This window comes from Ochlerotatus camptorhynchus, unplaced genomic scaffold (assembly GCF_037179485.1).
Source record: "Ochlerotatus camptorhynchus isolate MF236.1 unplaced genomic scaffold, CSIRO-AGI_Acam_v1.1 ptg000550l, whole genome shotgun sequence".
NCBI lineage: Eukaryota > Metazoa > Arthropoda > Insecta > Diptera > Culicidae > Ochlerotatus > Ochlerotatus camptorhynchus.
Window position 1 is genome coordinate 4,830,001 of NW_027041033.1, and position 24,750 is coordinate 4,854,750.

Consider the following 24,750-nt stretch of genomic DNA (forward strand, 5'->3'; position numbering starts at 1 on the left):
AAAACGAATGTAAAGATTAAGAGACTCACCTTCAACAACCGGCACAGCTTTTTGGACGCGTCAAACTGATCGCCGTATTTGACCGTCATCGGGTGCGCCTCCAGCCGGTAGTTCGAATAGGCTAGCTTTTCGTTGTTGACCGCCTCCACGGCGTATTGGAAAGCGAGCATCGCATCGTCGGTGTCGCCATCGAAGAGTCCACCTGAAAAGCGCCAAAAGACGTTTCTAATTAGCAGTTGTTTTGATTTTTGCGGAATAAACTCCATCAATTGTTGTTGGAATTAATAGTGATACAAACGATTAATCTGGATACGAACTGCCGAACTGTTATATTCAGAAAATAAGTTGGCAGCACGGGCCGTAGTGGAAGGGAGAAAAACAAGAACTGGTATGGAAGGTTAGAGCATGGTGGGTATATAAATGGTGATACAGCTTTGTCACTATATAGGCGAGGAGGTCGCGGGGGGGAAAAATGCGGTTTTAGAGCAAATTGTAAACAAACTCGGTCGCTGTCCCATACAAAAATCCAACATGGCTGAATCACGAATTTGACACATTAGAACACCTATATGTAGCCACCTTGGGTTAGAGGATAGTAAACAGTCTATCAGAGAAGTCGCATTTGCAATTATTTAATTCGTTTCCGAAACCAATTTACGGAGGTAACATTTGGCGACGAGGATGGCCAATGCCTCGGATTGAAATTTCAATGCGGTGTTTGATTAAATTCGGTCAGCGGAGCAATGTATTCGAAGTTCTAATTTGCCACAGTTTCATCCAACTGACACATCAACAGTTTCGAATCGTTGGAAATAGTGGAAGCGGTGCTTCGAGATATTTTTGGATGTCAACAACGTTCCGATACCCTCAAGCAAGCGGTCCTATCTGCTTTACTATGGTGGAAGCGATGTACAAGATATTTTCTTTAACCTAAGAGGAGATGCTGAAGTGGAAATTCCCGAGGGGTCCGATTTGTACGCGGAATCGGTGAAACTGTTGGACAACTACTTCCTGCCGCTAAAATGTCTACCACGCGAACGTCACATCTTCAGGAATCTCGAGCAAGCTCCGGTTGAATCAATCGAGAAGTTCGTTCTGCGTCTTCGCGAGCAAGGAAATCTTTGTGACTACGGCGACTGGTTTGAGAAAGGGAATTCTGATGAACTGAGGGCGAACATTTTGACGAAATAAAAGCTGACTCTGACGCAGACCGTGGAACTCGGAAGATCATTGGAGACGATAGCCAAACATCGGAAGAATCTGGTGAAATGTGAGGAAGTGAATCGGATTGCATCAGGATCAAAAGGAGAATGTGCGGTCACAGTGGTCTACTACGCCAACGACAGTGAATGCTCAGCTCGCGATAAAAAGTGCGTGAAGTGCAATCTTGTTGGCCATTTCAAGAGATGCTGCAAAACGAAAACGAAGGATTCGAAGGAGAAAAAAGCGATTAGGAGAGGAAAGAACCGCAGGAGTATAAGGTGCATCAAGTTGATGATATATTATGTCTTTGCCATGAGTCCAGATAACGATGATCCGGTAACATTTGAGGTAGGAAGCGTAATGCTTAACTGGATGATTGATTATGGTGCTGGAGTAAACGCTATTAGTGAAGACACTTGGTCATTTTTGAAGAAACTAAAAGTGAATGTCGATTATCAAACCAATAATGTGATGAAAATATTGCTTGCGTAGTACAAATTGCCGGATGATAGAGTATAAATCCGGATACCAACTTTCGATCGATGCGAGGAACGGACACGGGGACACTGACCAGCGGCACGGTACCAAAAAGCATCCCAAGCAAATCAATCTTCCGATAAAGCCGACCAAGCAAAAGTTCAATCGTACCACGAAAAACTTATTTTAGACGCCTGAATGATTCAACGGAGGGGAAATAATATCTAATCTGTCAAGTTTAAGTGAAAATTCTCCAATTGGAACACAGCCTAAGATTTGCAATAACAAAATAAACAAACGTACTACAGTAACGCAATTCACAGTTGTTAATTGGGTTGTTTCCCCATATACATATTACATATAATATAAATACATATTCGTTATCTGCATTAAAAATGGAACCGAAATCCAAAATTTCGTCAATTTTGGTATACTGGAACTATTTTAATTAAGTACGATTACATTAGCAAAAATCACCATCTTAGCGCCCCTTGGTGGAACTTTGTATGGGAGCGAGCTGACAACGAATAGATTTAGTGTCAACAATCAAAAATTTAAATATTGATGAATAATCGAGATGAATGTCTACAGGATCGATAAAAATATCGTTGTGTTCAGAAAACAAAGCTCTATCAGATGATGTGTAAAAATCTGTACATTTTTTCGAAGTTAAACAACCCTATTGATAGTTTGCTCCGCCTATCTATGCATGACGAGTTAATGTTTACCTTCATTAAAATAGCATTCAAATCGTTATGGCTTCCAAAAGAGATTCATTTATTTTCTCGTATCAATAACCAACCAGCTTGGAACGGATTCCCCAAAACACCCATTTGGGAATCCGAACAACGGTTTTCTAAAAGTTTCTCCGTACAAAATGCGATAGAAAACTTTTAACGATTCGAAAAAGCGAACTTTGAATAGGATTTCTGAAGAAATCTTCCAAAAGTCTCACGGCTGCAGCCACGAGAATGGGAAAAGTTTAAAGTCCTCAATCGAAAACTGAAACATTACACACTGTACCCGTAAATCTTGACGTCTTCTTCGCCGACAAAAAAATAGCTCTGATCACAGGAAGAAATCTCCTGTATTTTTTTCGCTTTCGTCTTTGAATTTCAACTTCCCACTTTACCACTTGCCGGTACATAATAATGCCCTTGTTGTTGTTTCCCGCTGTGGTCGCTTGTAATTTTATGCGAGTTTTCTGTTTTCCAACAGCCAAACTTTCCCTCTCAGCTGTGGTGGTGGGAAGCTGGTTGCACGCAGGTTTCTCGTTTCCGACGGCTTCCCCGTTTAATAACAACAACAACAACAACAACAGCCACAAGATTGGGTTCCTTTTTCCCGGGAAATTTATCATTTTCATCGCCATTCAGTTGCTGTGGTTGAGCTTTTTCTTGAAGCGCAAGTGTTGAAGCGTGGAAATTTCTAGCCACCATGGTGAAAAAAAAACAAATTTAAGCTATCCGGTTGTTATACCGGGAAAAGCAAATCGGAATGGCTTCGAAACTACCACTAGGGACCATACATTCAGCACGTCACGTGAAGTTCAAAGAAGTTCAAGAAGTGAAATATTAACCACCAAAAACCATCTTATTCGGCTCTAGCCTGTGACCAACAACAAACACCGCGATTTAGGCTTTGTTTGTGGAGATAAATGGGTTTTTAAGATTTGAAACACTATACACCCCTCAAGTCGCGATTAAGGCCATATTTCCGGAGATAAACAGGTTTAAAGATTTAAGTACTGCTTCAGAAAAGCTATGCCGCTTTTGCAAATCTAGAAATTGCAGATTTCGCGGTTCTAAGTTTAAAGCTCTTGTAACAGCCCTAAAAATGAATACAGAAGCTTGACATAATGGTTAATTGAGAATTGAGTATTGAGTATCGGCATATCGGCAGAAATGGGAAGGATCGGACTGCATTTTGAATGACTAACTCAAATTACAATTAAAACTTATGTGTTTGTTAGTTGGCAGTATAATTGAAACTGAAGAAATTGATTTGTGCTGTAAAGTCAAGGCATGCTCCGTTGCATATACTCGAAACTCCTCCTCAACGCTGTCACTGTAGACCACATTGCTTCCGAAGTAATTCCAACCGTATACGTGCTTGACGTTTCGTCAGAAGATCCGCAGTCTCATACTGATAACACCTTTTTGTCTTCAGGTCCTTGGAGTAGCGGAACTTCGTGGCAATGTGTTTCGTGCGGTTACTGATCTTTTCGGAGTCGAACATCTTCAAACAGCTTTGGTTGTCCTCGAATAGCATAACTTCTGTTTTCTCACCTAGGTCCTCCAACAGTCTCTGCAGTCAAACCACTTCTTCAGATGCTTCAGAAAGAGCTACGAATTCTGTTTCTGCTGTGGATAGAGAGACACAGGTTTGCTTTCGTTAATGGTTCCTCCGCAGTATTTGAATACACATCCACTATTAGACTTCCGATCGTTGCGACATTCTGCCCAATCGGCATCGGTGTAACCAACCAGACCAGAAGAATCATCACTGCTGCTCAGTCGAGCTTCTGATTAATCGTCCCCTTCAAGTGGTGAACCATTCGCTTCAGCTCGTTCCAGTCACGTTTGGTTGGACAACTCACCTTACGATTCAAGATCGAGATTACCTTCTGATATTTTTGATTATTTGGGAGCTGGTCTTCGTTATCTTTTGTCTTGATGTATCCACGATCAATCGGCACGGTTGACATTTTTCCATCCTGTAGACTAACAGAACAGACAGGGAAATCTCCACTATGGTCCCGATCGACTTCGATTTCAAGGTAAAACATGACGTCACCGAGGCAGAATTGTCTCCCAGAGTTCGCTTCAATACATCGATCATCCGTTCATCGTCGCTCGCTACGATGAGATCATCCACGGATACGAGTACGCAGCACCACTTGGTACTAACTCGCTTTCTGTACAGGCAGGGATCTGCATCACACCGCTCAAATCCATCCGCTTCCAATACGTCATACAGTCGCTGGTTCCAAGAACGGGCCGCTTGCTTAAGCCCGTACAAACTTTTCTCTGGACTAGATGACGCTTGCTTACATGATTTCGGCTCCTCCTGAGCCGAAGTTTCTGTTGTACAAGCATAACGCTTTGGAATAGATCCAAGATTTGATCTTGTTGATCTCCGAGGTGTATTGGCATCCACACATGACGGACACTTTCTTCGTACGGTTATTCATCTGGATCATCCCAGACATCGTCGCCATCAGATTCGGTTAATTCTTGCTTATTTACTGGGTTCACAACCAGGCTTTCTTCCATCGACCCTTGCGCGGTACCACAAGTAGTAAGACATTTCACATCACGGCTAATACTTACCTTTCTTGTTGTCTCGTCCACCAGGTGGACGATACTTCGCTGTATCCGACGAACTTGACAGCCTTCAGATCCAGTTTACCTCGCATTGCGTTTGGTCGATGGCAGTATGCATCCACACCAAACCGCTGAATGTGTCCGAGATTGAGCTTCTTCCCGAACCACCGCTCATATGGAGTTCCACAGATCGATCGCAACGGCGATGATCATGCACCTGGCTATTTCGCCCCGTTTGGCTGTGGGGTGTACGGTGTGGTGAGCTGACCGATGGTACCGTTTTGCTTCAGGATCGGATTGAATTGGTTGCCAGTGTGCTCACCACCACCGCACAGTGGTTTAAAAGTGCAAATTCGTGAACTTAATTGTTTTCTGAGATGTACGTACGTTTTAGCATTAAGGTGTCTTCAGAAGATTTTCATAGTTCTGGATTCCGCACCTTTTGGAATGTTCACCTTAATTTTTCTTAAGGTGCAACTGCACTTCAAAAAACTAACTTTTTTATATTATCAGATATTGAGATGATGTCTCCTACAAAGTTGTAGGGCTTTCAATTTCAAGAAACTTTGCTGAAGACATCAAGTTGCCATGACTTCATTGTATGAAGATATAAGAGATTATTTGCCAGTTGCACCTTAAAATCAGTTTTTTTTTTGTTAATTACTTTATTTGTACAGGCTCATTCGAATAAACTTTACAGAGCCAAGTTATCATTTTCTTTATACATTATAAATGTCTTAAATCTAAAATTAAAGGATTGGAACCGATTACTCGCGGTCTTCTCGAGGTTAGTGGATGACAATTGTTTGGATCGGGAGAGGGAAAAGGAGATTTGGAATATGATTTATGATTCAAAAATGTCACTATTTCTAAAACATATACTTAATCCTATCGACGTTATATCAACTCTGTAATTATACAATTATTACAGAAACAAATCTACAAAAAAATACACACACACATACAAAACACAAACTAAACACAAGGTTAATCAAACTTACAATCTATGGTTAATATTCTTCAAGAAAACATATATGAGTTGCATAAACTCCAGATCGCGTCTAGCCAAAATATCCCGAACTGGAACATTAGGTTGTCTACCTCGAGCCCGAAGGGAATCGTACAACTCGGATCTGACTCCACGGTGCTCAGCACATGACCAAATAATGTGATCTGCGTCCTGGTAACCTTGTCCACATTCACAGAGATTACTGTCCCCCAGCCCAACACGGAACAAGTGAGCGCTTAGTGAATAGTGATTGGACATGAGGCGAGACATCACACGAATGAAGTCTCGACCCACCTCCAAACCCTTGAACCAAGGACACTTCGACACCTTAGGGATAATTGAATACAACCATCGTCCCAAACTCCCTTCACTCCATTTATTTTGCCAGCTGGCGAGTGACTGTTGACGATAAATGAAGAAAAATTCGTCGTAGGCGATTTGTCGATCGTAAATATCGCCTTCCATAGCGCCCACCTTTGCAAGCGAGTCCGCCTTCTCATTGCCCGGAATCGAGCAATGAGATGGGACCCATGCAAAGGTGATGACAAAAGATCTTAAAGAGAAAGCACTTAGAAGCTCTCGTATTTTCATGAGAAAATACGAGGAGTGCTTTACCGGCCTCATGGAGCGAATAGCCTCGACAGAACTGAGACTATCCGTAAAAATAAAATAATGATCTGGTGCAAGTGAGGCGATCGTTTCTATCGTATAATGTATTGCCGCCAGTTCAGCAACATATACGGAACAAGGAGCATGAAGCATTCGAGAGGCGCTATGAAATTCGTTATAAATACCAAAACCAGCGGACGCCTCTATTAGTGATCCATCTGTGAAGAACGATCTTGCGGAATCAACTTGGCCAAACTTTGCAGCGAAAATTGACGGAGCAATCATGGAACGATGATGCTCTGGGATTCCGCGAATCTCTTGCGTCATTGATAAATCAAAATGAACAGAACTGTCGAAGTCGGAGAAGCAAACACGATAGGGATTATGCTGCGAAGGGCTGACATCCTGTGTTATGTACACGTAGTACAATGACATAAAACGAGTTTGAGGGTTTAGCTCAAGAAGCTTCTCAAAGTTTGCAATCACCAGTGGGTTCATAATTTCACAACGGGTGAGGAGCCTGAGGGATAATTCCGAAAACCGATCAGAGAGTGGCAACATGCCCGCTAACACTTCGAGACTCATCGTATGAGTCGAGTGCATGCATCCTAACGCGATACGAAGACAACGATACTGGATACGTTCCAGTTTGATGATGTGAGTTTTAGCCGCCGACTGGAAACAAAAACTACCGTACTCTAAAACCGATAAAATCGTTGTCCGGTACAACGTTAGAAGATCTTGCGGATGGGCTCCCCACCACGTTCCGGTAATTGTTCGGAGAAAATTGATCCTTTGTTGGCATTTCCGCTTCAGATACTCAATGTGGGATCTCCAGGTGCATTTTGAATCGAACCAGACCCCAAGATATTTGAAGGACATAGAATGAGTGATCGGTTTACCCAAAAGTTGAAGCTTTGGTTGTGCTGGGCTATGCTTCCTAGAAAAAACGACCAACTCAGTTTTCTCCGTGGAGAATTCGATACCTAGCTGGATAGCCCAAGTAGACAAATTGTCTAAGGTATCCTGTAAGGGTCCTTGCAGGTCGGCCTCTCTGGGTCCTGTCATAGACACTACTCCGTCATCTGCAAGTTGTCTCAACGTGCAGTTGTCCCTTAGACAATTGTCAATTTCTCTGACGTAGAAATTATACAGAAGGGGGCTTAAACATGAGCCCTGGGGGAGACCCATGTAGCTAAATCGTGAAGCTGTAGAGTTTCCATGAGAAAAGCTCATATGTTTCTCTGACAGCAAATTGTACAAAAAGTTATTAATTAATGGAGAAAGGCCACAAGCGTGGAGTTTGTCTGAAAGGACTTCAACCGATACTGAATCAAAAGCCCCCTTAATATCCAAGAAGACAGAAGCCATTTGCTCTTTATTAGCAAAAGCCAACTGAATTTCAGTGGAAAGCAACGCGAGACAGTCGTTCGTTCCCTTGCCCCTACGGAAACCAAATTGAGTATCTGAGAGTAGGTGGTTCAACTCAACCCATTTGTCCAGGCGAAAAAGGATCATTTTCTCCAACAATTTTCGAATACACGATAGCATCGCAATGGGACGATACGAGTTGTGATCTGACGCGGGTTTTCCAGGCTTTTTAATGGCTATAACTCTCACCCGCCTCCAATCATCCGGAACAATATTAAGCTCCAGGAACTGACCAAACAAGTTCAACATGCGCCTCTTTGCGACGTCTGGGAGGTTCTTCAACAAGTTGAACTTGATTCTATCAGCCCCCGGAGCCGAATTGCCACACGAAAGGAGCGCGAGTGAGAGCTCCAGCATTGAAAAAGGCTGGCTGATCTCGTCTACCGAATTCGTCGTTTCGCGAGGAATCATCTGTGCCGGCACAGAATCAGGACATACTTTTCGCGCGAACTTGAGAATCCAACTATCGGAGTATTCCTCGCTCTCGTTGTTTGAAGACCGGTTACGCATCCTTCGCGCCGCATTCCAAAGCGTATTCATCGACGTTTCGCGCGATAATCCGTCCACGAATTGCCGCCAGTATCCGCGTTTCTTGGCTTTGATGAGGCTCTTGAGTTCGCGTTCAAGAGCCGAGTACGCTTCGAAATGTACGGGTGTTCCACGTTTCCGGAAAAGCTTAAACGCGTCGGACTTTTTACGATAAACCTCAGTGCATTGCTGGTCCCACCAAGGGGAAGGAGGTTTCCTACGGAAAGACGTTCCTGGAACCGGCCGAGTTTGAGCTTGAAGCGCGCTGTCCAAGATCAGATTGGAGAGGAAGTTATATTCCTCCAACGGTGGAAGCCCTTCTACCGACGTTAGGGCATCTTCTATCACATTCTTGAACTTTGTCCAATCGATATTACGGGTAAGATCGTACGCGACGTTAACGGGTTCCGACGGATTGAACCCACTGGCAACTGAAACTTTGATCGGCAAGTGATCACTACCGTGGGGATCTTGGATCACATTCCACGTGCAATCCAACGATAATGAGTTAGAGCAAAGTGTGAGGTCTAATCTACTTCCATTCGAGGATGGGCCAGCCAAACGTGTTACTTCTCCATTGTTAAGAATTGTCATATTAAAGCTGTCGCAGAGGTCATATATCAAAGTAGAACGGTTGTCATCATGCAGTTCCCCCCAGCCTGTACCGTGGGAATTCAAATCTCCCATAATCAACCGTGGAGCAGGAAGTACCGAACAGATATCTGAAAGTTGTTTGCGATTAACAACGGCTCTAGGAGGAATATAAACAGAAGCAATACAAAGGCTCTTACCTTTAATAATAGCCTGACATGCAACAACTTCAATACCTGGAAATTGTGGAAGATTCACTCTATAAAAGGAATGGCACTTTTTGATCCCCAAAAGTACCCCTCCTCCACGCGAATCCTCACGATCCAGTCGAATAATGTTAAAATCATAAAAAGGAAGATCGATATCTGAAGAGAGCCAAGTTTCACAAACAGCAAATGCATCACAATCATTATTGTGAATTAAAAACTTAAAAGAATCTAATTTAGGAATGAGACTTCGACAATTCCACTGTAGAACAGTGATCAAATCCCCGACCTCGTTTGGAAAATTATCCATCGAAGGAAATGATTGCTGCAATGAGGGGCCACTTCAATGTCAATTGCTTCAAGAGGGTCTTCACAGAAGGAAGCATTGCCAGAACAATGCTTTTGAGAGGATCAGAAATATTGAGGTACTTGAGAATATCGTCCACAATTTTATCAAATGAGAACAACCCGAATGAAGAAGGGGCTTCTGTTCTTAAAAATGGGCCATCAGGGGTTTTTGATGTCCCCGGGAGAGATGGAAAGTTCTGGTTATAGTCAGTTCTGCGGAAACCAGGAGGAGTTGAAACTTCCTTTTTCCCATCACTCCTTGATTTGGGCAAGCTGATTTGGGGTTCCTTATCTGCAACTTTCCGCGAACGGATGCGTTTACGTTTCCGTGCAGAACCTTCCGGAAAACTGAAAGAAACTCCCTCCTCAGCCAAGTCAGAGTCAGACTCGTCATCAGACAAAACAGCAAAGGGATTTTTGTCGTTGGTTGATGGTGTGGCTGTTTTTAGCATTGCTGCAAAAGACTGCCTGGAACGCTCCTTAAGAGAGCGTTCTAGTTTCTCCCCGCGTTGTTTGTACGCCGGGCACGATGAGAGACCATGAGGAGTTCCCTTACAGTACACGCATTTTGGTGCAGTGACTATGCAGGCGCCATCCTCGTGCTTCTCCCCGCATTTAGAACAGCGTGCCTTGCTGCCACAGTGAGAGGCCGTATGTCCCAACTGTTTGCAGTTTTGGCAGTTCATGACCCGAGGAACAAACAAACGCACAGGTAGCCGAAGTTTTCCCAACTCGATGTAGTGAGGAAGGGCTGAACCAGAAAAGGTCACTCGAAACGAGTCTGTGGGGGTAAAGCTCTTTTTACCCTCGCTGAAAGATACTGAGTTCAGCTTCTGGACTTCCAGTATCTCAACCGTGGGAAGCAAGGGGTTTTTGAAACGGCCAACCGCTTGCTTGGCCAAGATCTCGGGGGTCAGACTCGCTTCGGTGACCACACCTTCGATCTCCACATTACGAGCTGGGATGTACACTCTATACTCGAGTGTAAAGAGCTGTGAGGCAGCAATCTCGTTAGCTTGTTTCAGGTTAGAGACGACAACGCGAAGTTTATTGTACCTCACCTTCGAGATTTCGGTCACGGCCGAGAACCGCTTCGTCAGATCATTAGTAATTTGCATTACATTCAAAGGTTTCTTTTTGGGCTGAAAGTAAACAACCCATGGGCCAGTCGAGTCTTCTGGGTAGGCTCGCGATCGGGGGCTTATCTGTCCCTGCCCATTACCAGACTGAGATGACGAACCAGGGATGACATCATCTGATTTCTGGGATGACAGACGTTTTCGACCCTTCTTGCTATCGCGTGGCAAAGTGGTGTCATCTTCCGACAAAACGTCCATTTCGTCTTCCGACAAAATGTCCATTTTGCCGTACTAGTGGGAGCGAAAAACGCTCTACCACTGCAACGATAATCAAAATTACTCGGACACAATACACGAGAAAAAAAAAATACAAACACAGAAACACAAACTTAAAATTTAACTGATGGGAGAAAGAAAGAAACAAGAACAAAAACTTATCTGGTAATCCTATACTACTACCACCGAGCGTTTACACAGCAGCAGCGGAGCGACGCGCAGCTTTGATGATCTTCGATCCGCGTGTGCGGGCGGTCTTCGTTGGTGTGTGCTTGTATGAAGCTCGGCACTCAGCTGAACACACGAGATGGATGAGCGGTTTGAATGTGGAGGCAGATGCTGACACTCGATGACGATGATCCGTGTGCACAGGTATGCGTGACCACGCACCGATGGTGCGCAAAATGGTTGGCGAATTGGCAATCGCAAAAACAATTTTCCTTCCGATGATGCCGAAAACACACTTTCTTCTCAGAAAAAAACTCACTTTTTGATAAATTTATCGGGAATTATGCCAGGAATCACTAAGCGAGAAAATACTGATTATTTACGTCAGATAATAGCGAGAAAACTTCCAAATTAACGGAGCGCGAAACAAGTCGACCGTTCTTCTTGCTAGGACGCAGTGAGATGACCTTAAAATCAGTTGTTTGAGTTTTTCTATGTCTTATTCACGTTGTATCTCTTTGATGTATTCTGCAAAGTTTTAGATAATATCTAAACACACAACTTTTCTGAAGACACCAAAGTGCTATGATTTGATTGGCGAGAGATACAGTGATTTTTAAGCAAAAAATCACCCTTTTTCAAAAAGCTATAACTAAGCTGGCCGCAAATTGCCGCACTTGCAACAAGTTTCATTTGAAAGCTCAGAATTTGTACTTAAAATGTTGTGGAGATCATTAGTATCCGTTAGTATCCTGGAAACTGTGGTGGATTTTAGTAAACAAAGATTTAGGATTTTTGTATGGGGCTATTCAAGTAAAAACGATATTTTGCTATCTAACAATGGTCTCGATTTTTTTTTGTTTAATTTCTAGTTTGTTTTTTATTATTCTAAAGTAACTTAAAAGTAAAATAACATGTAAGATTAATCAAAACATAACACCGAATTTAAAAGTGATGTTTGTAATACAAAAATATTTTGACATCCTCTCTTACACAATGGACCCTTTGATATCGATCTAGGGAGATTCGACTGTAATTTATGATCAAAGCAAACTATATATTTTATTTGAAAAAAAAAAATATAGTTTGTCGGCTGCTGTCGTAAGACCTGTTACTGCATTTCAAGTACCAAGAGAAGATCAGAACATCGTTTTCAAGAAACATCCATCGAAAATGTCCAATTATTCATCAGGTATTGATTTTAATCTTCGTAAAACTTATTGAAAATTGTGAAGCATTGAAGGAACATGCTAACTTTTTTGTTCAGTTAAAATTGATAAGCGTAAGTTGCTGCAACTCTGGAAGGAAACCCAAGGAAGTGAAATTGAAAAAGTTCGAAAAATGAGTCAAGAAGTATGTAAAGCGTACAACATTGACGAGTCCGATTTAAATAGAGATGATGTGGAGAAGGCTCTGTTACCGATTGGCAAATATTTTAAAAAGCTTTATCGCAGTTCCACCGATCCGAGACAAAAATGATCAAATGCAATATCCGCTACTTCGAAAAACCCTTCAATCTCCCCACTCCCTTGCTCTCTGAACTTCCTTCAACAAGCCGAGGTAGAACAACGACACCTTTCCGAGATAGTTCTGATGCTGTAAAACGCCGAAAGACTGCGTATCTAAGACGGGGTCATTCCGTTAGCAACTTGACTTACGCTACTCAAATGAAGTTGCGTGAAGGTGGATCCGTAGATGCGGCAAAATTAGTGAAGGAAGCAACAATGACAACCCCTACCCGAGCATCAAAGATACTTGTTTCGTGGAGAAATTCTCAGGAGAAGCAGCCCTTACAGTATTCTGACCTGGAAGCACTAGCAATGATCATAGATGCCAACTTGACCAAGTCACAATACCTCAAAATCCAAGGAGAAGCAAAACTGAGAAACGTGAGTATTTACCCGTCGTACAACAAAATTGTCAATGCCAAGAAACAGTGCTAGCCGGAAGATCAATTTATTATGGTTGATGAAAAAAATGCCGAAGTAAATCTTCAAAAGCTTTTGGACCATACCTCAAGTAGGATTGTTTTGGCAAACAAGGAGCATCTTGAAGATTTTTCAGATGACGAGCTCAAGCAGGTTGTACCTTTTTTATTTTCATTATAGAGACTTTGAACCAATAATTTATTTTCCTCAGGTTGTACTTTTGGTAAAATGGGGATTCGATGGCAGCAGCGGACATGCGGAATACAAACAAAAATTTGAGAATGACGACGGAGAATCTAGTGAGTCAAATATGTTTATTACTTCCTTAGTTCCTATTAAGGCAGATGTAAACGGAAAAAGTTTTGTTCCAAAATCCCCGAACATCATCAACCCGATTCTGTAGACCTGTGAGGATTCAGCTCGTGAGTGAAACTACGGAAGTATCAATCAACGAGAAGAAACATATAGAGAATCAGATTGACCAGCTTGTTCCAACAGTAATTACGGTAGAAGGCCGTACCATTATTGTGCGCTATGAGATGGTTTTGACAATGGTAGACGGAAAGGTCTGTAATGCTGTTACGGGCAACAAATCGTCACAAACTTGCTATATTTGTAATGCAACCCCGAAATTGATGAACAATCTTGATTCAGTAACTGAACGCGTGGAGAACAGCGATCTTTCCAGTTTGGGCTTTCAACTTTGCATACCTGGATCCGGTGAAATTTATTAAAATTAAGTGTTAAGTATTATGGTTTGATACAATATCAATATTTTATAGCTTTATGGAATACTTTCTTCACTTGTCTTACCGACTTGAAATTAAAAAATGGCAGGTAAGAGGACATAATGTTCAAGCCATGAAGATTAGAAAGAATCAAATCCAAAAACGGTTCAAAGTGGAAACTGGCCTGATTGTTGACAAGCCTAAGCCTGGAGGATCTGGAACGTCCAACGACGGCAATACTGCCCGACGTTTCTTTTCCGATCCCAAGAAAACAGCTGCAATAACTGGACTGGATGTGACAGCACTGGAACGATGTGGTACCATATTACAGGTAATAAAATGGAATACTGAAAAACCAGATGTACATACAAACAATACAATATTCTTAGGTATTAGCACAGGGCACAACATCAACACGGAACGGTTTTCTAGTTATTGCATTGAAACAGCAAAGTATCTAGTGGACCTATACCCCTGGTACTACATACCAGCTTCAGTGCATAAAATCTTGATTCATGGTGCCCAGGTCATCAATCATTTCACGGTTCCTATCGGACAGCTTTCCGAAGAAGCACAGGAATCGAGGAATAAAGACCTCAAACGATACCGCCGAGACCACACTAGAAAATGTTCCAGAACGATCTTGAATCTTGATTTGATTCGCCGTTTGCTAGTGTCTTCAGATCCACTAATCTCAAGCATGCGGAAAAGCCCCAAAAAGGAGACAAAAAATTTGTCTCAAGACGCAAAGTTCTTGTTGAGCTTAGATGATGGAGAAGAAATGGATTCGGAGGATGAACATGATGTTTCAGATGATTTTGAAGTTTTATTTGTTTATCAGAAATTTTTAATTGTTACTTTGGTTTTATGTTTGGATTAGTTTAACATGTTATTTTACTTTTAAGTTACTTTAGAATAATAAAAAACAAACTAGAAATTAAACAAAAAAAAATCGAGACCATTGTTAGATAGCAAAATATCGTTTTCAAGTGAATAGCCCCATACAAAAATCATAAATCTTTGTTTACTAAAATCCACCACAGTTTCTAGGATACTAACGGATACTAATGATCTCCACAACATTTCAAGTACAAATTCTGAGCTTTCAAATGAAACTTGTTGCAAGTGCGGCAATTTGCGGCCAGCTTAGTTATAGCTTTTTGAAAAAGGGTGATTTTTTGCTTAAAAATCACTGTATCTCTCGCCAATCAAATCATAGCACTTTAGTGTCTTCAGAAAAGTTGTGTGTTTAGATATTATCTAAAACTTTGCAGAATACATCAAAGAGATACAACGTGAATAAGACATAGAAAAACTCAAACAACTGATTTTAAGGTGCAACTGGCAAATCATCTCTTATATCTTCATACAATGAAGTCATGGCAACTTGATGTCTTCAGCAAAGTTTCTTGAAATTGAAAGCCCTACAACTTTGTAGGAGACATCATCTCAATATCTGATAATATAAAAAAGTTAGTTTTTTGAAGTGCAGTTGCACTTTAAGAAAAATTAAGGTGAACATTCCAAAAGGTGCGGAATCCAGAACTATGAAAATCTTCTGAAGACACCTTAATGCTAAAACGTACGTACATCTCAGAAAACAATTAAGTTCACGAATTTGCACTTTTAAACCACTGTGCACCGGTCCGAGTGTAAAATTTTAGGCTTCCTCCCGAGCTGTGTCTTGACTAGCTCAACATACTCCTTCAGCTTCTGGAGCGCTTCAGACTTCTTTTTACTTTACTGTAGTCGTGGATGAAAGAGTTAAAGAACTATCGTCTTCCGCCCAGAGTCGCCGTACGCATTGTTCCATAGATTTCGGTGTAAACTAAATCCATCACCGCAGGTGACATACTTCCTGACGCCTTCGGAAACGATTCCCTTCAATGCACACTTCACATGCATCGGTGCAGCTGCACTTCTTCACCTTCACGCCGTTAGCCAAGGTCTGCAATTTCAACACCGCTTCACAGTCTCTGTGTCCCAACCGCCTGTGTCACGCATGCACACAGTCGTCGCTCGCCATTACCATGGATACAAGTTCGGATGATCGACGCAGTATGAACAGATTTCCTACGGACTCCGCCATTGCACATACCTTTTCACCTTTCATGACTCTTGATCCATTCGCTTGAAATATGACGACGAATCCCTTCTGCACCAGCCGCTTCAGGGATAGTAAACTTGACTTCATTTCTGGAACATACAAAGCGCTTTCTATTGGACATTTATTCGTCCAACTACGCGGCCTTTCGAACGTACTTTCGTTCCGTTGCCGACCCAAACGTCCTCAGTATCAGCATCATTCAAGTCGTCGAAGAAGTTCCGCTAATTTGCAATGTGCTTTCCAGCTTTCCACGCCTCCACCGCCGATTTGACCTTCATTATGTGGATTAATTGGTTATCCTCCACGGCCAAACCAATCGATGCTAGCGCTTGCTCATCCTTGGTATTCCACGCATTCGTTACCGTTTCGGGCTTTTCGACCGCTACAGCTGTCCAACTGCCTTTCTTCGTCAGCAACAGCTTCATCTGCCATTAAGCCTCGGAATCAGCTTGTCCGCGATCTTGATATAAATTCATTCACTCGATGCGCTTCTGACTCGTCTTGCAAACCGCGTTTCGGTGCGATGCAGCTCGCTTATCCTCGTACCGAACGAGGCATCCAGGATAGTCCTCAGCAGCCGGTTTGGACCACTTACAGCTTCTTATTGGGGGTCTCGGCAAACACACCCCACACTGGCATAGCATAATTGACTACCGGAGCGATAATCACATTGTATACTGCCAATTTGTTCTGTTGCGACAGCCGGGACCGTCGGGATATCAACGGGTACAACGGTTTCAGTAACCCAATACAACTGTTTTCAAGCTTGTCGGTGTGATCACGATAGAGTCGGTTGTCGTCGATGGTAACTTGGATGAAGCAGTCAGGTGGAGGTAACTTTGGTGATAATCGATGTCGGAAGACGATGGCTTGACTCTTGGTTTCGTTCACGTTGATTTGCCAGCTGGTCAGGTACGAGACGTACGCCGTTACACCTTGTTGAAGCCGAGACCGGTAGTATATGGGAGTGCGACCGTTGGCCATGCCAGCGGTAGCCAGCAGGGAGTTGTGGAACGTCGGAGGTGTAAATGTTGTATAGGATGGGCCGAGGGGGCTGCCTTGAGGCACACCCGCTGGAACCTCGTGGAGTTCTGAGGTAGATGTGTTCGAAACGTTCGATTTCTCAAATAGTTTCTTACCATTCTCGTGAGGTAGTTTGGGAAGTCCACCGTACCAGACGTTTTCGAAGGCCTTTTCCACTTCCAGGAGTACCATGGTTGTGTTGTTAGAGAGTGACTTGTTCCGTTGAATGATGTTCTCCACTCGGACTAGTTGATGGACGGTAGAATGCCCCTTCCGAAAGCCGAATTGCTCCGGTATGATGACGTTCTTCGACGTGTTCCATCAGATGCTGGAGAATAAGCCGTTCGAATAGTTTGCTGACCGCTGATAGCAAACGTGATGGGCCTGTAGCTTGATGGGGCAATTGGATCCTTTCCAGGTTTACGAACAGGGATGACTTTCCCTGTCTTCCATCTGGGCGGGAAGTAGCTTAGCTGAAAGCATCTATTAAAGATAGCAGCCAGGAGTCGGAATGCTTTGCTGAAGATTGAAAATAGCATCGTTGTCGGGGGCCTTCATGTTCTTGCCACGCATCACTGCTGCACGTACCCCATATTCGGTCGCGTGACCGACGAATGGAGCATTGTAACCGTTCTGTAACAAAGGTCCAATACAATATTTTAAATATGTACCATGTGATCGAGCATTCCAGTAAATTTGTATAACACGTGCATGGCCGCGGCAAAAGGGTGACACGGAGTCACGGGTGATGAGCTGAAGGGTTCTGCGATGCTTATAGAACGGCCATCGTTCACTTTATCTCAGGCGAGCGTGTAGACCAGAAGTGTCTGTGGAGTATACTTTAACAGAATACAGTGCGAGTAGTGAATCAAGGTGAAGTGTAAATCACCAATTCAGCTGATTCAGAGGTAAAGTCTAAGTCATCCTCGAAATTGGTCGAAGGCACTAATGGATGTTACCTCCTCGCTAGGACCTTTTTCAACCAATCAAATCGTTATCTGATTGGCGAGTCAAGGACCGCCATTACACGCTACGGTCTAGGTGACATTTAGTTACCTTGACCTAAAATTAAAGGACATCGTTCGGGGGCTGAAGGCTCTAAACGTCAAGGAGAATTTCCCTTCCCGGTTCGACAGAGGGTGGCCTTGCTGTCGACGACCGGCTTCGTCAGAAGGAAGCGCCTGTGCATCGGAACCATCTCCACAAACCGCTATTCCAGCCCCGGTAAAACCAACCCTCCATCGTACTACAGCCGACGTTCGGTCAGCCTTGCTTTATCCGCCATTGTCGGAATTTCACCGAGTGGTGCTACCGCCATCTTGCCGACAAGATCGACCTTTAATTGTCCGCCATCGACAGGATCATTCCGGAACCGCAGCGAGCGCTCGCTGGTCTGCAGTCGTCGTAGTCGCCATCGTCGTCAAGGGTATGTGCCAGAAAATCGATCACAACACCACACAATCCACACTATCGTTAATTAAAAAAAATACAGTGTTTAAGTTGATCCGCGCTGTGTTTCAGTTCATTTGAAAGCTTGAGTGCCTTTTCGTTCGCGTAGCCCCTCCAATTTGCCCAGTAGTGCGCCGACTCTGAGACATAGTTTCAGCATCGTCGACTAGCCCGTCAAGTTGGTTAATTGTTCGTTGTGCTGCATCTTCGTGGGGACTCACCATGCCTGCACCGATTTTGTGTGCTTCGATGAGTTTGTTGGTGATAGCGTTGGCTTTCTCCGATGGGGACACCGATATCCCTCTGGCGTCATCTTTCAGGGGAAGAACTACTGTTGGCCTTCTCTTCATGACTTTAGCCACCTTCCAGAACGGCCTCGAGTAGTCGCTCAGTTGTTCGATGCTGTTGGAGAACTGCTGGTTCCTAATCAGCATCATTCGGTCTCTAATCAGGCAGTTGAGGAGGGAGACTTTTGTTTTTTTCAAAAGGCATCCGGTTCGCTGGAATATTCACCTGACGGTGTTTCGTTGCTGGATAAGCTGCCAGGTGTAGGTATCAATCATGGTGAATTGTCACCTCATCGGTACGCAGCGGATGCTAGCTTCTTCTGCAGTGTGCACGATTTCTTCGAATACTTCCAGTTTGTTGTCGATGGCTTCGATGGGCAGATCCATATTTTCGGGAAGTCGTGAGTCCACCAGGCTGAAAACCACCCAGTTGGGATGGTAGTCTCGTCTCATCGTCACCGGCGCTGTTGTTGGGTTGAAATTTAGTTCACATACTACCTGGTAGTGGTCAGAGCTCAGTTTGTAGTAGGTGACTGGTATCGAGAGTGACAGGTCGGACAGGAACACGTCGAGGGTGGATGTTATTCCAGCTGGGGAGAGGAACGTTGGTTCGTCCGGAATGTGGATTGTACACGTACCAGAACTGAGGTGGTCTGCCAGGAGTACACCGTTTATGATTTCAGGATTTGAGGTCACCGGCCACCACAAAGCCAGTTCTGTTGTCGGTGAGCTTTTGGAGATCTTCCACGAAGAGTTTGGATGTTACATTACTGTCTACACATTGCCGAGGTTCATAAATGGCAAACAGCGTGATACGCCAATTGCTTCAATGATGCTTGTTTTCGGATGTGGTAGGATTTCATATTGAATGTCATGTTTGATGATGACAGCCACATCGCCACCACTTGAGTTGGGGCAATCTAGCCGGATCATGATGTGAGCTGGGAGTGCGAAATTTGTTGTTGATTTAAGCCGGGTTTCGGTGATAACTCCCAAGTCGATGCTTTGTTGGGAAAAGTGTTCAACTCAATCTTTCTCGCTCTAATAGTGCGAGCGTTCCAATTGGAAATTCGGATTCTGTGGGGCTCAGTTGACCCCATATTGGCAGACCATGTATCCTAGGACCTTGACCTGGTCCGAACGGGTTTTGCACTGCTTCAAACGATTGCAGAACTCGGTACAGATGTAGAGCACCTCTTCGCTTTCCTCGGGAGATGTACCCGCTGATGGAACATTTATACCCGCACTGGTGTGAGGACCGTTACTACGTTCATGCTTATGATGGTTCATCCCGGCGTTGACTGCGGACTGTAAGCCCACAAAATTTGATGCTCCGGCGGGTACCGAGGTATTCGGTAGCGCAGGAAAATCCTTCATGGTCAGTGCAGGTGCAACTGAACCCTCTATGACTTCCTTCCGACCCGGATGGTTAGAGGTTGTTGCTTGTTGTCGAATCCGAATGTATTCTGCACGCTTGGGGCAACTCCCAAGTAACAATTTTGGTTTTATGAGGGTTCTATAGATCATGATTTGGACTTGTAGAATGCAATAAAACCTCTATAAAGGTTGTAATGTTACTTGGGCTACGATCTGTCGCAGTTAGTGCATCGTTTCGCTGGTGCACTTTTTGTCGAGCACTTCTCTGTAGCGTGGGTTTCGCCACAGGTGTTACGTCTGGTCTTCCAGTGGCAGTTTCGGGTTCCGTGGCCGTGATAAAGGCAGTTCATGCACTGCGTTACGTCAGCTCGCTTGTTGCGGAAGGCTTCCCACCGTACGATGATGTGCCCAATGTGCTTCACGTCTCTCAGCTTCTTGAGGTTGGTGTAGCCCTTGGTAAAGTGCACCAAGTAGAAAAATGCATCGAGGTTTGCACAGTCCCCCTTCCTTTTGATGATGTGAGCCACCTGGCCGATGGGGTTGTGTTCCTTCTTCAAACGTTTCAGGAGCTCTTTTGGTTCAACCAGCGGAAGACCACGAAGCATCCGGTAGGGTCGTTCATTTGGTTTGTCGTGCGTGTAATATTCACCCGCCCGCACCGCTTCAGATGTTTTTGACCCGGGTTGAAATCCTCTGCAGAGGTGCAGTTGATTTGGGTACCAAATTTGGTGATTTTGTACGTCGGCGTGACGTTGCACGAACGCATTTTTTCGACGAGGGTTGCGAAATCTATGTTCTTAACCACCAGGAGTGGTTGCTTTCCCTTTCCGGGGAGATTGTTCGAAGTTGAATCCACCGGGATCGGCTGTAGGATTGGGCGATCATTGATCGATCTTTCAAAGATCGATCATTTTGATCTCGATTTATTAAAAAATCGTAAAAGTCGATCTTTCCGTTCGATCTTTTCGATCTTCAAAGAAAGAAACGAATTTAATTTTTGTGCATCGAATTTGGATTCGATGTAATCTTTGTAATCTTTTATTGTAACATACAAAAAAATATCATTATCATTATTATATTTGTTTATATATGTTACATTAATGGTAGCAACCTTGGTTGACAACAAAGACTGCTGTCACATCATTTAAAGTATTCCTAAATCAATTCCCCAAGTAACCGACAGGCCCGCCAATCGCCCTTTTTTTCAATTTGATGGTGATGTAAGGCTGATGTAAAGTTTTAAAACCCTACCACAGCCTTATATTGGAAAAAGTGCGATTAGAGGGCTATTAACGGGCTTGGTGGTTACTTGGGTCGTCTGCTAAATAAACAAATCTTAAAAAAAAACCGAGTAAATGAAATGTGTTACTTTTGATATTTCATTTCATTTTTCAAAATAAACCATAAAGACTCGAAATCCGGATACTAAGTCCATAAATTGAGCATACTATGCTCAAAACAGCCCGAAAATTTTATCAGTGTTTTAATATCGGTCGGACCACACATGTATATTTTCTTGGAAAGGAGACGTAATATTTAATTATAATTGAGGGGGTTTGAAGGAAAGGGGTGTAAGTGACTTTGATCGATTCTCTTCATCGACTTTCTCTTTCGTTAATAATTCAGCTGCAAACACATTCCTTGACTCGTGTGCCATTCTGGATGCTAGATGAGAACCTCCTTCATCAAACTACGTGGCAGAAATAGCGCAAAATCTGTTTATAAACCTGTGGTTATCAAAGGAGAATGTCGATGAAAAGAATCGATCAAAGTAACATAAAACCCTTACCTTGTAACCCCCTCAATTGAAATTGAAATGGTAATTCAGCATTATGTAGATAAGATCGAACCTGCAGAGATCGATTCTTTTGTACCGATTAAATCGATGGATCGATTATAGTGTCATAAATAAAATCTATCCTCCAAGATCGATGTTTTACCAACGATCGCCCAATCCTAGTCGGCTGACTTTTGGTGGCTTTTTTTTAAAAATTGGTCGTAAATTTTTTAAGTGTATTCAGAACGAAAAAAGAATTTACCCTCACCCCAGACTGCCCTAATAAACAAATATCATAAACGAACTGTTTTCCGGATGGCTAAACTATCCCACAAATGGTTTGGATGATACCCCGGACGTGTTTACTCTCTTTAATGGTTGTTTTTATTAGGGTGCGTAGTAAATTTAATTAACATAACGTCAACATCAGGATCGCTCCATACAATGACGTCACTATTGGCGTTTCCGATATTTGAAGGTTTGTGCTACCTCCCTCCTGTGCTTATTTTTCCTTACCGCCATGACCACATTTAATTAACCATACTTCATACGAGCAGATAAAATGACGTTTACTACCACTCGAACTTTGAAATAAAACATTATTTTGAGATGTTTCCTTCTAGAACCACGAGAAAAGTAGCCAGCATTTGTGCGTTTCATAAAAAAATAGAAATTAGTTGGTCCAGTTTTGTGAAATCGCTGGTAGAAAGTCACGCCAAAACTGCTTGACAAAGTGGTCAATTGAATATTGTAAAGGAAAGAATTCCTTATGGTACCAACAACAGTATTAAAATTAAAATCAAACGATCGATCTACCAACGATCGATTATTTGGTGCCGATTTAATCAGTGGATCGATTCTGGGGCCAAATATAAGATCGATCTTTTTATGAGTGAAAGCAGAGCTCTTCCAATTAACGTGTGGTTTATTTGAAGGACAGTTTGATAATGGAACAGAAAAATGAAAAGTCAAATAAGCAGGACTACTGAGATGAAATTAAACGATTGCTTCTGGCTTCCAGGTTCCTTCGATATCATCCCCTCTCAATCGTGTAGCTCTAGACTCATCCGTAGTTCTTGAAAGCGTCCAGAGTCCAATGGCTTGGTGAATATGTCAGCTAATTGTTCGCGAGTACCAATAGATTCCACTTGGATGCGTCCTTTGGCAATATGATCCCTGATGAAATGGTGTTTAACATCAATGTGTTTGCTTCGTTTCGTCTCAAGTTATTCGCCATTCCAATACAGCCTCTGTTGTCCTCGAATATGGTGACAGGTGTTTTCAGATCCTTGGCCTTCATATCTTCAAGTACTCCAGATAACCACAGGGATTCTGCAGTAGCGGCGCTCAGAGCTACATACTCGGATTCACTTGACGAAATAGCAACTGTAGTTTGCTTCTTGCTGCACCATGATACCGTTGATCCAAACACCTTAAAGACGTATCCCGTGACTGATTTTCGATCTTCATTGTCGGCCGCCCAGTCAGCATCAGCAAATCCAACGAGCGGACGGTCGTCATTGCGTTCGAACTTCAATACAGCATTGGAACTTCCCTTCAGGTAACGAACGATTCGTTTCAAGCACTGCCATTGTGTTTCTGTTGGTTTTTGCTGGTAGCGCCCCACATACCCTACTGGAAAAACAGATGTCCAGCCGAACGCACAGCATAATATACATTAAACTGCCTAGTAGCTTCCTGTAGGGTTCTTCAGTTGGCGTCCCCTCTCGTTGCAATTGCAGTCCCTTCTCCATTGGTGACTTAGCTGGATTGCATTCAGCCAGTCCAAAACGCTCCAAGATTCTTGCCACATGCGCCTCTTGCGAAAGTTGAAGAACTCCTGTTTGCCGATCGTACGCTATCTTCATTCCCAGAAAGTGGCGTGCTTCTCCACAGTCAGTCATGCTGAACACAGTCGAAAGCTTCTCCTTCATACGTGCGATGGATTCCAATTTCCTCCCTGCGATTAGCAAATCGTCCACATAGAGTACAACGTACAGCTCGTCTCCTTCTTCGCATCGTGTGTATAGGCAGTAGTCATGGCGGGACCGCTTGAAACCCATCTTGACTAGTTCACTGTTGAATTTTTCTTTCCAGCATCGTGGAGATTGCTTCAATCCATACAATGATTTCAGCAACTTGCAGGTCATATTTGCTGGAGCCTGGACGCCTTCAGGAATATCCATATAGATATCCTCCTTCGAATCTCCATGCAAGAAGGCAGTTTTAACGTCCATCTGATGGAAATGGAACTGGTTGTGGACGCCTACAGCTAACACAGTCCGGATGGTTGGTAACTTCGCCACCGGTGCATATGTATCCTCGAAGTCAACTTACTAGTCGGGCTTTATATCCATCGGGCCAGGCCATCTTCGTCTTCCTTCACACGGAATATCCACTTGGATTTGAGAGGTTTCACGCCACGTGGACAGGGCGTCATCTTCCACACACCGTTCGCCTCCATGGATCGCAATTCGTCATCAACAGCCTTCAGCCATTTCATACGATCGCAGCGGGCTTCGATGTCACTGTAGCATTGAGGAGCATCTGTGGAATACGAGCCAGCAGAAGTTGCTCTGTAACCGGTGAAGAAATTTAACAACTTACCGGGGGGATTTGCGCTCCCGTTCGCTGCGCCTCAACATCGCTTGTCCTTCGGACTCGAGTTGTTATAGTTGCGAAGGGAGCGCTCTGGTATCCGCCTCCAAAACGTCTGCATCATCAGCAATCGGAGTATTCTTACGTGACATCGGCCTCTCTTCAGGTGACGGTTCCATTGCATCACGAACAACTTCCCCCTCTTGCTCGTACGGTACTACAACG

The 24,750-nt window shown here is 43.5% G+C and overlaps 1 protein-coding gene across 2 annotated transcripts in view; it reads right to left on the minus strand.

Annotated features, from left to right (window-relative positions):
* The window catches only part of Grik (grik), a 57,944-nt gene that overhangs the window by 27,121 nt on the left and 6,073 nt on the right, over positions 1-24,750 (minus strand). For both annotated transcript variants that reach the window (XM_065236407.1, XM_065236408.1), the window contains exon 2: positions 30-202. In XM_065236407.1, coding sequence (XP_065092479.1) covers positions 30-202 — 173 coding nt within the window. The remainder of the gene's footprint in view (positions 1-29; positions 203-24,750) is intronic.